General features: G+C 39.0%; 1 protein-coding gene across 4 annotated transcripts in view; it reads right to left on the reverse strand.

The window, feature by feature from the left end:
- Nucleotides 1–643: 643 nt before the first annotated feature.
- The window catches only part of ASB9 (ankyrin repeat and SOCS box containing 9), a 54207-nt gene continuing 40927 nt past the window's right edge, over nucleotides 644–13923 (reverse strand). For all 4 annotated transcript variants that reach the window (XM_027835393.1, XM_027835395.1, XM_027835396.1 and 1 more), the window contains 2 exons: nucleotides 9430–9621; nucleotides 644–1345 (listed from right to left, as the gene is read on the reverse strand). In XM_027835393.1, the coding sequence (XP_027691194.1) occupies nucleotides 1221–1345; nucleotides 9430–9621 (317 nt within the window). In that variant the 3' untranslated portion in view covers nucleotides 644–1220. The remainder of the gene's footprint in view (nucleotides 1346–9429; nucleotides 9622–13923) is intronic.

Here is a 13923-nt window from a genome sequence, read left to right on the forward strand (position 1 = left end):
AAATAACAGAATTTAGCTTATGCCTAGGCTCCACAAAAAAAAAGAAAGGATCTTCAGCAACTATATGCAAACATTCAGGTTAATGGAACATATAGACCAGTCTTTACTTAACTTTGCCCCCCCCCCCAAAAAAAACCTAAAACAAAAACAACCCACCAAGGACTTTCACCCATCTTTAAGCAGTCAAGGCAACTCCCTTTTCCCTCCAGTAAATTCCATGTCCCAGAAGGACCTATAAAATCCTTCAGATTTATCACCAGTGATGCACTGGAGCCAGTTGGAACCAGCTCACGAGAAGCAATTGTTAAATTTTCAATGTGAGCACAGACATCTTGGAAATAGGCAAACTAATCAGGGCTTGATTTATTATTCTGTTGACTATAAACACAGTCTTTTAAAAGTGACGGATAAAATGTTAATAATGCAGATTAAACTTAAAGGTGTGTCATGCATACATTCCCCACCATCACCACCACCAGAGAGCTGGTTGTTAAATATCAGCACATCCATGTAATACAATACCACCCAAGGTTTTCCCTAATCCTCTAAAGGGGGAATTACTTCAGCATTGAGAGCCAGTCAAGTCTTCTCCCCTAGCCTACTAGTCACAGGCCTTGGTACACTTCCCAAGTTGTGGCTCCACCTAGCTCCAGTTCCTACTTGGTCCAAGAACCCTTCCTTCTACTTGATTCTCTTCACCTGGGGCGAGCTCCAAACATTATCTGGTTTCCTAGAGGGATGGCATGGATATGTGTGTGATCTTCCCTCCAGGGAACCAAATCTATGTCTGTGTGTAGCCCCTCTGCCCTGTGTGTCCCCATTCTCCAGTCTCCAACCCCTCCTAAAACTCTTAAAAGCCAAACTTTAAAGTTGTAGTTCGAATTAACTCATTGAGAATCATTCGTCATCATCAGTGTGGTCCTGAAGAGAAAACAAATACCCAGGCAGTAACCTGCTCTGAAATCTAAAGGTCAACGGAGTCCCATGCCACTGCTTAGAGCTGTATGGCCACCCTTTCCAGGACAAAGAGAAAATTCAAACAGAATCCTTTCCTAACTGAAAAGAAGCCGTGCTGTCCAATGTAATCCAACTTTATTCTGGAAATACAAGGCACAAAAATAACAATGCCACTAGTCGTCTTCTTTTTTTTTTTTTTTTAAAGAAAGATGATTTTAATATGCTAATGTGTTGGCCTCTTATTTACGGAAACAAGAACAGGTTTAGATGTGTAAGAGAAATCGTTTCAGCTCCTCAGGAAGAAGTAGTTCACTTATTCTATGATGCTGTTTGATTCCAAAGCACTTCCTAATGCGTAGTCGGCAAATCTGCATCAAAGACAGAGGCCCTGGAGAAAGAGGCCACAAGATAAGTTATACACCTGATTTCATGGACCTAAGATTCGTTTCTGTAAAGCACAGAATAGGTTACAGTTTAATGTTAAGGTACAAACAGCCCAAACACATCTTACATTGATTTTATTTTTTTTTAAAGGAATTTTCAGATTATTTTGTCTTCCCATTCTCCAGGTTCAACCAATCCACAGAACCCCTTAGGTCTCGTTTTAGAAAGGGAAGAGAAAAGACAGTTTAAAGCTCAACCTTCCTCCCAATCTTAAAGGGACTAATTTATGAATTACTCAGCTCACAAAATAGTTTCCAATAAAAAAGCAATTTAAACTGATTTAAAAAAAAAAACCTGAAAGGAAAAAAGCTCATTGAATTGAGTACAATCAGTTTTACAACTTGGAGTTATAGTTGAATAGGTAATTTTAAGATCTCTAAGCACAGCATGTTAGTACAATGAATGGAATCTATTTATACCCCAGTTACAATTATATGTTCTAAAATATTTGAGAATTGTTATACCCAACACTTCAGTTCAAAGTGGAGACTGTGCTTTTATAATCCTTTCCATACTCTGGGGTGATAAGATGGGAGATTCTACTCAGAATTAGAGGAACAATTCCTTCTCAGTCATAAAAGAAACAACCCATACACCCCAGGGAACTCTCCTAAGGATGGTCTGATGGGCCCTAGCTCTCTACCAAATCACCACTAAAAGGTTTATAAAGTGCTCTCTTTCAGATACTTCCAAGAGATGGGCAAGTATCATTCTCTCCACTTTGAACCTTAACAATTACAAAATAATTGTATCCAAAAATCAAAGGAAGAATTGGGGTGGGGTATCAGCTGCTCCATGAGCCCCCAATTCAGAAAAGGCCTCTGCAGTTTGCTGTTCAAAAAGCTTAGGTGGTAGAATCGTAAGTCCCCACGATAGCAGGTCCTAGTATCATTGGAACCTCAGAGACCATTAAATCCAACCTCCCTCATTTATCAGATAAGGGAACTGAGGCCCGAGGAAAGAAAGTTACTTGCCCAAGGCCAAATAGGATAGTGTCAGGAGTAGAATTTGAAACTAGGCCCCTGAACTCCTGAGTCAGTGCTCTTTCCTCTACAGCACAATGAATTCAAAGAATATATTAATGAATTACAGAAAGTACCCATTATTGTCCTTTAATGCCAGGCAGCATTCAGAGGTTTCTTCTATACCATTTTGTTGAGGGTGATTCATTCTTCACACTTCTTTCTGTCCCACTAGCAAACATTTCTCTAAAAGCTTATTGGGGGGAGGAGAATGGCCTTGAAATGCAGCAGGTTATCATCCAAAGAAGAAGACAAATTTGGAAGGAAGGAGGAAAAAAGGAAGGAAGGAGGAAAAAAATCCAAGTTCTGTGAAGCCCATATACAGGAAAATAGTCATCCTCTCCGAACATGGCTGGATTTCACTTAATTTATTCCCTGTCATCCACACAGCTGAGAGTGGGTGGTAATTTAATTAATTTCTTTTCCCCCAGGTACAGAGGAACAGATGGCCTGAAGAAAATATGATGGAGGTGACACTGAGGGACAGAAATTGCCATGTTAAACCAGTGGGCATGACTTTCAGCAATGCTTGGCCCAGCCTCCTTATGTGGTTCCAACCAATTGAGAAATCACCTCATTGGAACTCACTCCAACAAAGGGATTTGGGAGACCAAAAAAAGATGAAAAGATTCTGTTCAGCAGCAAATGATCTTTTTATGAACCAATGGAACTGTTACAGACCTTGTCACCATTCAAAATGAGACTAACCAGGACCATGAGCTTATTTCTACATAAAAAGGAGGGGAAAGGGACTCATGGAAGCCTCGGGGCCTATCAGGAAAGTCAGGGTTTTTGTTTTGCTTTGGTTTGTTTTTTTTTTTAATGCACACAGCACTCCTCCTCCCCAAACCTTTCAGTCAGTCACAGGTGTGCATAGCACATTTCATTAGGGTATACCCCCAGGGAATTTTTTTTAAGGTGAACATTTATTGGATCTGTTTAATCATAAAGGAGATTATTTTAATTCTCACCATGCTCAAAAGCCTAAAGTAACTTTTAATTAATAGCTCCATTTTGCTTTAAAAATAAACACTTAAAAAGGAGATACAAAATACCTATTTTGTGAGATATTAGGTGATGCCTGGACACAGCCAGCACACCCCCATATGCATACCTATCCTTTTACTGTGGATTTAATTAGTATTTTATGAAAAGGTAAAGTGATATTGCCCAATCTTGGCTCCATTTTGATTATGAAGAGGTAAGAGGGTAAGATTGTTTGGAGATATTATTCCCCTGCACTGTATGAACTCAGATTGCCATTGGCATTGCCCTCATTATGATCCTTTAATAAGTATAGCTGAGTAAAGAGAGGAAGAATAATCAAACAAACACAGGTGGATCTGAAATATGACCATCTCACACCTGGCTACTACATACCCCAGAGGCAGATCATTGAGGAGACTGGCAAAGTGGAAAGTCCCTTGAAATGGAAGGCAGAAGCCAGGGTTCAAGTCCTTACAGCTGTTACTATCAGTATGACCTTGAGTAAATCACTTTAATCCCCTGAGGCTCACTTTCCTCATCTCTAAAACGAGGATCATAGTATTACCTCACATAGAATGTTAATTCCCAAGGTGGCAGTGCCTTGTAAGAGGCTATAGAAATGTGAGCTATTAATATAGGTACCTAAGATCTGAGAGGTAGGCAGCATGGTATGGAGAACAAACATCTAAACTTTGGGCCAGAAGACATGGGATTAAAAGCTGGCTCTAACCCTTGTTAGAGATGTGGCAAGCCACAAATGAAAAATGTTCTGAGCCTGCCTGTCTCACTTTACTCATCTGTAAAACAGGGATGAAAACAGTACCTACCTCTCAGGATTGTGGTGAGGATAAAATCAGATAATATTTGCAAAGTGTTTTGCAAATTTTAAATTTAAACATCTACAGAAATATTATCATATTATTATTATTATTATTGTTATTTCTAAGCCTTCCTGAGACATAGCTGGGGAACATTGTAAAAAATCATAGTTGAGAGGGTACAAAAGCAAGAAACAGGGTCTGCCAATCTCCATGAAATACCACAGGTGGCTTTTGCCAGGATGCTAAATATGGCCCCTGTGCCCAGGGGCTGGCAAGCTGTTGCCATTTTCCAGCCACTCCTGGGAAACTTCAGAAATTTCAGGTACCCCATGGCCCACTTGGGATTGACAATGCCTATGACAGCAAAATCAATGGTAAGCCTTATAAGTTCATCCATTTAGTTTCCTCTTCCATGCACCATTCACCTTCTAAAAAGACCCTAAGTAGAGCCAACCCCATGAAGAGGTCAAACAAGTAATGCTCTAGGTAGGATTATTTGAAAAGTCCAGAATAGCCTTGCCCAAGGCCATCTTTCCTACTACCTTGCCTTCACACCTAAGTTCCCACTATTAAAATTACTCCTTTAGCTTAAGGCACTGTCTCCAGAAAGAACTAAGACGTGACTAAAGAAATAGATATCTAATGCCTAAAAATGGACACAGATTTTAATTTTAAGGGTAGTATAAAACTGACTATGTTATAGTTGGCTTAAAAAAACCTGGAGTTGCAGGGATGATATTCATTCCAGCTAAGTTGTGGTACATGAAAATGAGGAGCAGCTAGGTGGTGCAATGGCTGGAGCACCAGGCTTGGGAGGCCAGAAGACCTGAATGCAAATGTAGCTTTGGTCACTTCCCAGCTGTATGACCCTGAACAAGTCACTTAACCCTGCTTGCCTCAGTTCCTCATCTATAAAATGAGCAGGAGAAGGAAATGGCAAATCACTCCAGTGTCTTTGCCAAGAAAACCCCAAATGGGGTAATGAAGAGTTGGACACAACTGAACAAAAACAAAAACAAATATATATGTGATGGAATACTATCAAGCTATAAGAAATAAAGTAATAGATGATTTCATATGCAAAAAACATAAAAGAACAGATAAAGAGTGAAGTAACCATAACTGGAAGAACAAAATATACTATAACATCATTATTATAAAAATGAACAATTTTGAGGACTTTTATAAACTGGTGAAGAATAAAATGAGCAGAAACAGGAAAATAATACAATATAATACTATAAAAATAAACAACTTTGAAAGGTGTGGGAATTCTATCAATACAATGATCATTCAAGATTTCAGAGGACTGATGATGAGACATTTTATCTATAACAGAGAGGTGATGGATTTAGGAAGCAGAGTAAGACATATTTTTGCATATAACCATTGAAGGAATTTGTTTTGCTTGATTATATACATTTGTCACAAGGAATCTGTTTTTTTTCCCCAATAGTGTAGAGGAGGGAAAAAAAATAGATTTCTGTTCATTAAAAAAATAGATGGAGGGGGAGGCTACAGATGTGGAATGTTACATGCACTTTCAGATGAGACCACTCTATTAGTTTTACTTAATTGTTTTGCTTTGCTATAAGAGATGTCTCACAGAGTAGATGTAATCTGCAAATAAAATGTAAAAACAAAACACATCAATAATTTTTTAAAAGAAGAAACAAAACTATAATGTTTAAAAGTGATTCAAATAGCAAAAACAAAACAAAACAAAACAAAACGAAAATCTGTTTTCACAGAGAAATGCTCTGCCTGGGCCCAGCGACAGCTTCAGGCCTTTACTTACTCCACCAAAACCCCATACACAGCTAATTCCAGCAAATCTACTGAAAATAGACCATGACCTCAGCCTCACAGTCTCCCCACAGGAATTGCCATGAAAAGATGGAGATCATGGAAGAAATTCAGCCCTATTGTCAAGTTTCCTGGTGCCCTAGTTGGATGGAACTTCTCTATATTTCAGCTTCTTACCCTCATTTTAGCTGTTTCAGAACACAATGGCTTTGCATTTGGGTCTAGTTGTACACAGCTGACCCCTACTATTAGCAGCCAATCCATTGTTCCTCTTTCCCCTCCCTCAGAGGATCTCAAGGTTGGAAGAGACCTCTGAAGTTCCAATCTATTCCCTTTTCTACAACATTTCAGGTAAAAAAGAAAAAGCACTCATCCAGCCTCCACTGGGAGACCCTGTAGCAGATGGGGAATTTGCAGGAAAGTTCATTACATAAAGATGGATTTCACAAAGAGTGTCTCTGTCTGTCTGTCTCTCTTTCTCTCTCTGGAACTCTCTGATTTGTCCTTAATGTGTTGTATAAGACCCAAGTGCTGGACCACTGGGCAGCGCTGTTAGACAAGGTCCTATTGCTGAGCTGATTTCCAGACTAAGAACTCAAACTCATGGATAAAGCACTGTTCTGGGTTAGCTTAGAGAAGCTTCTACCCAGAACAAACCCATATTCCTGGCTGGAAACCATCCAGCTGGCCTACTACAGAGGGATGTTATCAGAGCCTCCACCTGCTATTAGAAGCATTACTTTCCCCTTACTTATCTTTGCTACCATTTTAATAAAGTTTTTTTTGCTACTATCTTGTGGTTCACATTGCCCCTATGTTCCTGTGATCCCTGAACTTAGGACTTCCTGAGTCAATAAATGGGAAAATGAGCCTCCTACACTACTACTTCTGGAGGCAGTTCATTCCACTTTTGGATAGGTCTAACTGTTAAAAAAAAGGGGGGGGGGGGTTTCTTTACTTTGAGCCAAAATCCTTCTTTAATTTCTATCATATACAATGCTAGGAATAACAGGTGAAAATTGTAGGGAAAGAAATATTTTGGCTTGATGTAAGAAAAAGTTATCTAATAATTAGAACCTAACTTTAGTTAAAGGTACAGCTAGGTGGTGCAATTGATAGAGTACAGGGCCTAAAGTCAGAAGGACTCATCGTTCTGAGTTTGAAACTGGCTTCAGACACTTACTAACTGTGTGACTCTAGGCAAGTCACTTAAACCTATTTGCCTTAGCTTTTCATCTATAAAATGAGCTGGAGAAGGATATGGCAAACCGCTCCAGTATCTTTGCCAAGAAAACCTCAGATGGGGTCACAGAGAGTCGGATATAGCTGAAACAAATGAACAACAACAACTATACACATACATATGTATGTATGTGTGTATGTGTATTTTTATGCAGATGTATATGTATGTACATGTATATATGGTATGAAATGTACAAATACATTATGTAAACACATACACATGTACATATATATACATATACATATGTACATATATGTATATCCACTGAATTGTATACTAATTACATTTGTAAAGGCAAAACTAGGTGTTGCAAGAAGTAGATTAAAAAATTAATAAGTAGGTTTCAACACCCTACTGACAGAATATGACAAATATAAAAAACAATAAAAATGAAGTTACAAACTTGAACAGTGTTGAAGAAACAAGATTTAATAGCTATATGAAGAGGACTTAATGAGAATAAAGCAAGCATTTTACCTGGGAAAAATAAATTAACTCATTAGTACATTATGAACTCATCAGCACAAATCAGTTAGTCTATTGGACTTGTTAATTGGAACCCTGTAAAGAAGGGGTTCTTATCCTAAGTACTATGAAATTCCTTTTAAAAAATATTTTGATAACTTTCAATATAATTGGTTTCCTTTGTAAGTCTATGCATTTTAGGTATTTAAAAACATTTTTGGAAGAGTCCATAGGTCTGACCAGCGTATCCAAGAAGGCCATGAAACAAAAAACAAAAAAACAAAAAAGGTTAAGAACCCCTTCTGTAGAGCACAGCTTTGAGGGAATGGGATGCAAAACAAACAAGATTTGCTAATGCAGAACTGAGTAGAGTGTTACAATGGTGAGAACCACAGCAGCCAAGAGACAATGATTGGGCACCAGCACCTATGGAGAACGGACAGAAGAGAGTGACAAAAGGGAAAAAAGAAAGGCACTGAAAAGGGAGATGGAGGGGAAGAGGAAAATGCTGAAGAAACTCAGGGCCTTTTACAATTCTGTTTGTGGTTAAACTTGATACTTGACTTCTGGCAAGAGAAATGACTGTGTGCTAGAGTTTGAAAAGGCATTATTAGGTCAGGGTCATCCTGATTAGGAACAGTCCTTTCCCACTGGGCTTCTTAGAATTCACTTCAGTTCCTAGAATACAGAGAGCACTGGGAAAGTGGAAATTGAGCCCCGATCCCCTTGCCTTTTATAGCTACATATATACTCTCTCAGGCATTATCTACACACCAGACCAGAAGATGCCCCAACCATACACCTAAATTACCAAGATTCTTAGGCCTTTAGGGGTCGAGGGTGTGTATTTGAGAGGCTAACTCAAATAATAATAGCTCAACTTTTTGTAGGCATACAAAATAAACCTGCAAAGTGGGTGGTGAAAGTATTATTCCCATTTTACAAGAAACTGAGGCTCAGAGAAATATTTAATTTATTATTTAATTATTTAAATTGACCCAAAGTCATAGCGCAAGTAAGAGTTCAGGAGTAAAGAGTCAAATGCAGGTCTCTTGACTTAAGCAAATCATTAACATATTTTGGCCTTAGTTTCCTCATAAGTAAAATGAAGGGTTTGGATTGGATGAGCTCTCAAAGTTCTTTCTAGCGCTGAATATTCAAGTCCATGAATGTTTGACTCCAAGTATTCACTCATTGATTTCACTATACCACCCTGTCCCTATATATTGACACCTGACAGTCTATTACCCAGAATTCTATTAAACTAATGTTTGTACATGATTATTGTCCATAATGAAGATATCAGGCTAACGTGAGTTTTGTCCTAAGCACCAGTATGTGGGAGTGCATGATTATTCCCCCACCTGTAACCATGGAGAACCAGCTGCCCACTCCCACAGTCACCCTAAGGCTACCATACCCTCAGGGTCTCCATTGTACCACCTGGCCTGGGGGAGCCAGTCCATGCAGAATGTCCAGGCTCAGTATAAGTATGGGGAGGCACGGAATCACCAGTAACCTGAACATGAATTCAGGTTAATGTTTAAATTAGTTATACTTTCACCTCCCCAAGAGGCATGATGAACAATCTTTTATAGAAACAAAAGGATTTCCTCTCAGTATGTACAGCACAGAAGCTTCTAAGCAGATTAGGGCCTAGACTGTAACAAAGCTGGAGGAGCACCTTCTTTCTGGGAGAATACTTGCGCTAGGGTACTATTCGAGGGAACCAAATCCACTGGCCGTTTGCCTTCCGCATTCTTTGAATGTGGCTCTGCTCCAAAGTCTATCAGCAAATGAACCAGGTCCGAATTGGAGTTCCTGGCTGCCACATGAAGAGGAGAATCCAGCTCTTTGCCTTGATTAGCATTTGCTCCTAAACAATTATAACAAGGAGAGAGAAAAAAAATCTATCTTATTCAGATACCAGGTTGCAACTGCAAAATTCCTTTCAAAATGTTGGTCCCCGACTTCCCTGAGCAAACAGCAGCTACACTCTCCAGGGGACATGTTCAAATTTGTTGTTGAAAGGGGATGAGACTTGGTCTGAAAAACTGTTATTTTATTATGTGAATCAATGTGCAGCTTCAGTTAATTTCCAAATGAGATGATAATCTCACCTCTGCCACCCTGCAGATCAAACACTTTAGATACTTAAACACTTGGATGGTTCTGTGGTGTGCACCCTCCACCTAATGTCCTTCTATTCTGTACAATTCCTATAAATACTCCAAGAGGATTCCCCCAGGCTGACAGCTTTCTCTCCTGGTTCTTGTAATATCATGAGTTAACCATGTGCCATTTGGGCTACTCATCTATAGTCTCCCATTCTCATGACATGACTGGCCATCTTGTTTTCCAGCAAGTCAGGTCCTTGATGAAGGCAGGCAACACGTTACAGTGGAAGGACTTATGGTCCTAGAATCAGATAACCTGGGTCTGAACCCTGGCTGTGATGCTTACTATCAATATGTCCTTTAATTCTTTGGGCCTTTGAAAATGAATGGCTTGGACTGGATGAGGCAGCATGGTTTAGGAGATAACTACTGAACTTGGAATCAGAAAGACTTGGATTTGACTCCAACTCTTAATAGCTGTATGTCCATGAACAAGTCATTCAACTCCTTTGGACCTCAGTTTCCCCATCTGCAAAATGAGGGAATTAGACTCAATGACCTCTAAGGTCTCTTCCAACTCTAAAACTATAATTCTATGATCTCTGAGACAAACTTCTCTGGGAAAGTTACCATCATTAATATCTTGCAGCCTATTTAAACGTATCTTTCTTCAGTGCTTTGGGCAATGAACAATTTTGGTCATTCTAGAATTCTGATGTCACATAAGTCATAGGTACTGCTTGGGCTTTTGCAGCAGTAAGCATGTTAGGATAAATAAAAATGCTATGCAATTTCTGAAATGCATAACAGCGTAGTCTCCTTTCCTACTCAAATCTGTGCTCCTCTCATTGTCTCCCTTCACTGTCTATTCAAGGTATACGTATAGAGACAAACCAACTCTAAGTCATCCAGCTGAATGTCATAATTTAATCAAGGAACACTGATTACTTTCTCAGTTGGATATTTACAGATATTAATACTCAGTAGGGTCACTTATGAAAGTTATCTCCATGAGAAAATACTAATAAGACTCATAATTTTTTATTATTCTCCTACATAAGGTCTTGCAAATTATCTTATATTCTAAAGCGGTATTGCCCTCCTCTGACATGTCTCTCCACTTGGCAAAGGGATCAAGTAACTGATGGCTAAGACAGTCTCTGAGCCCTTTTGTTAGTCAATAAAAATTTATTAAGAACCTACTACATGCCAGGCACTGTGCTAAGGGCAGGGGATACAGAAAGAGGCAAAAGACAGTTCCTGCCCTCAAGCGGATTACATCCTCATTGGGAAGACAACAAGCATACAAACAAGCTATATACAGGATAAACAGGAAATAATTAACAGAGAAAGGACACCAGAATTAAGAAGGATTGGGAAAGGCTTCCTATGGAAAGTGGGATTTTAGTTGGGACTTGTAGGAAGCCAGTAAGCAAAGGTTAAAAAGGACAGCATTCAAGGTATGGGGCAGAGCCAGAGAAAATGCCCAGAATCAAGAGATAGAGGGTCTTATTCATAGAACAGTCAGGAGGCCAGAGTCATCGAACTGAAGAATACATGGTAGAGAGTAAGGTATAAGATGGAAAACTAGGGAGGACGATGTCCTACAGGTCTTTGAATGCCAAACAGAGCATTTTGTATTTGATTCAGGTTGTAAAATTTTTGTATCTGTTTAGTTTTTCTAAGAAATAGAACAGTGATAATTTCTTTAAATTCTGTCCATTTCTCATATTTTGCTTACTTAAACAGGTCAGACTGGACTTGCTAGAATTGCATATATTATCTTCTAATTTCTATCCTTCTTTTCTAATCTGATGTTTACTTTGATCTTCTCTATAAACAGTTGACTTCACTTCATGCAGCAGTTATTGTGAAATGATTCTTATCTGTAACTATTAATATCCTACCAATTAAACTATGATTAAATTCATTCATGGTGATGCTGTCCTGAGCCCATCACTCAATTCTCATTTCAAAGAAAGTAATCAAGAGGTACAGATACAAAATTTCTAAGTACTCTCTACAAGGCATTCTCTTTCATTTCCTTCTTGACCTTGAAACATATTTTCCTACAGTTTTCATAGTCCTCCCTTTTGTTGACTTCACACTAAAGTCATTGAGTATCAAGGTGTCTGTTGACTAAAGTCTAGAGGACGTTCCACGCTATTCATAGAATTCCCAGGCTTCTCTTTTAAAACAAATGTTGGTACACATATTGTAATTATCTTCGTAGACATCATGCCCACCAGGAATATTACAAAGGGAGAGAAGTAAGTGCCTCATGAAATAATGTTTATTGCTATTTTGGCTGTAAGATGAAACCGACTATGCCAGCTCTTTGATTTGCCTCTCTAAAGAGACACTGGGAGCCATTCTTCCTACATCTTTCTTTCCTATATCTTCTTGTCTAATTTACTACATGAATGTCAATGTGCATGCCATTCAGTTCCTCCAGCAGCATGTTAACTCACTGATTCATTGAGAACAAGTGAAATAAAACCCAGAAATACTTTGAAGTCTGAAAGTTTCATGTTCATATTTAATGTTAATGAAACAAATATAGTGCCAGAATAAGGGTATGTAGTGGTATCTCCTTCAATATTAGACAGCGTAACCACAACTTTACCAGGTCACTTTGGAGACTAATGATTAAAGTCAGGTGGTGGTGGTGGTCATAGTGGTGATGGTGGTAATAGTAGTAGTTTGTAGTAGTAGTAGTAATAGTAGTAGTAGTAGTAGTAGTTGTGGTAGTGGTGGCATAGTGGTGGTGAGTGTCAGTAGTACTAGTATTGGTGGTGGTAGTAGTAGTAGTAATAGCAGTGATGGTAGTAGTACTAGTAGCAGTGGTAGCAGTAATAGTAGTAGTGTTGGTGGTAGTGTTGGTGGCAATAAGAGGAGGAGGAGGAATAGCAGCAGTGGTGGTAGTGGTGGTGGTGGTGGTGGTAGTGGTGGTGGTGGTAGTGGTAGTGGAGGCAGTAGTTGTGATAGTAGTAGTATGGTGATAGTGGTAGTCATCATAGTGGCGGTGGTAGTGGTAGTGGTTGCAGTAGTAGGATTAGTAGTGGTGATGATGGTGATGGCAGTAGTAGTAGCAACAGTAGTGATGGTGGTGGTTGTTGTGTCATGGAAGTAGTAGTAGAAGTAATAGTTGTAGTGGTGGTGGAAATAGTAGCAAGAGTGGTGGTGGTGGTGGTAGTGATGGTGTTAGCAATAGTAATGATAGTAGTAGTGGTGGTGGTGATAGTATAGTAGTAATATTAGTAATGCTAGTAGTAGTGGTGGTGGTAGTAGAAGTAGTAGTAGTAGTAGTAGTAACTTGCATTTATACATTTATAAAGAGCTTTAGGATTTGCAAAGTACTTCCTTCACAACCACCTTGTATGATAGGTACTATAATTATCCCCATTTTATAGATGAGGAAACTAGGGCTCTGAGAGTGACTTGCCTATGATCACAAAGCTAGTGTCAGAGGCAGCAGTCACACCCAGGTCTCCTAAATTCACAGCCAGCGCTATATATACAATGTCACTTCCAGGGTACTGAGTGATTCTGAGAATTTTGAGGGATTTTCTAAGCTGGGGTGGCCAATACTAAAATCAAAGAGAAAGTTCAGAAGAATTCCCATTGAAAGGAAGGTGGCTTTTGAGCATTATTGGACTCCATGCCACCGTACCGCTGAATCCATCTCCCAACTCATAGACATTGCACTGGAGTTCTGAGACTTTAAATAATCTATTACCCAAAACATGGATGGAGAGGGAAAAAAAATGGGCTTTCTCAAATTAAGATTAGAATTAGGGACTGAACCTATATTTCATTGGTTATAGAAAACTCCTTTAACTTATGCACATCTGTAATTACTCTGAAATTTATAGTTTTGAAGATGTACCTACCAGCTCAAGGCCGCATGGCCATTCTATAACAGAAGTGAGATTGAACACACTTCTTCCTCACTTTGAAGCCAGATCTCTATAAACTATTCCATGCAGCCTGTCACAATGAATCAATCAATATTCATTGAACAGCTAGGATGAGCAAAATGCAGTGCAAAAAACACAAGA

Source organism: Vombatus ursinus, unplaced genomic scaffold (assembly GCF_900497805.2).
Source record: "Vombatus ursinus unplaced genomic scaffold, bare-nosed wombat genome assembly UNPS02014814.1, whole genome shotgun sequence".
Classification (NCBI taxonomy): Eukaryota; Metazoa; Chordata; class Mammalia; order Diprotodontia; family Vombatidae; genus Vombatus; species Vombatus ursinus.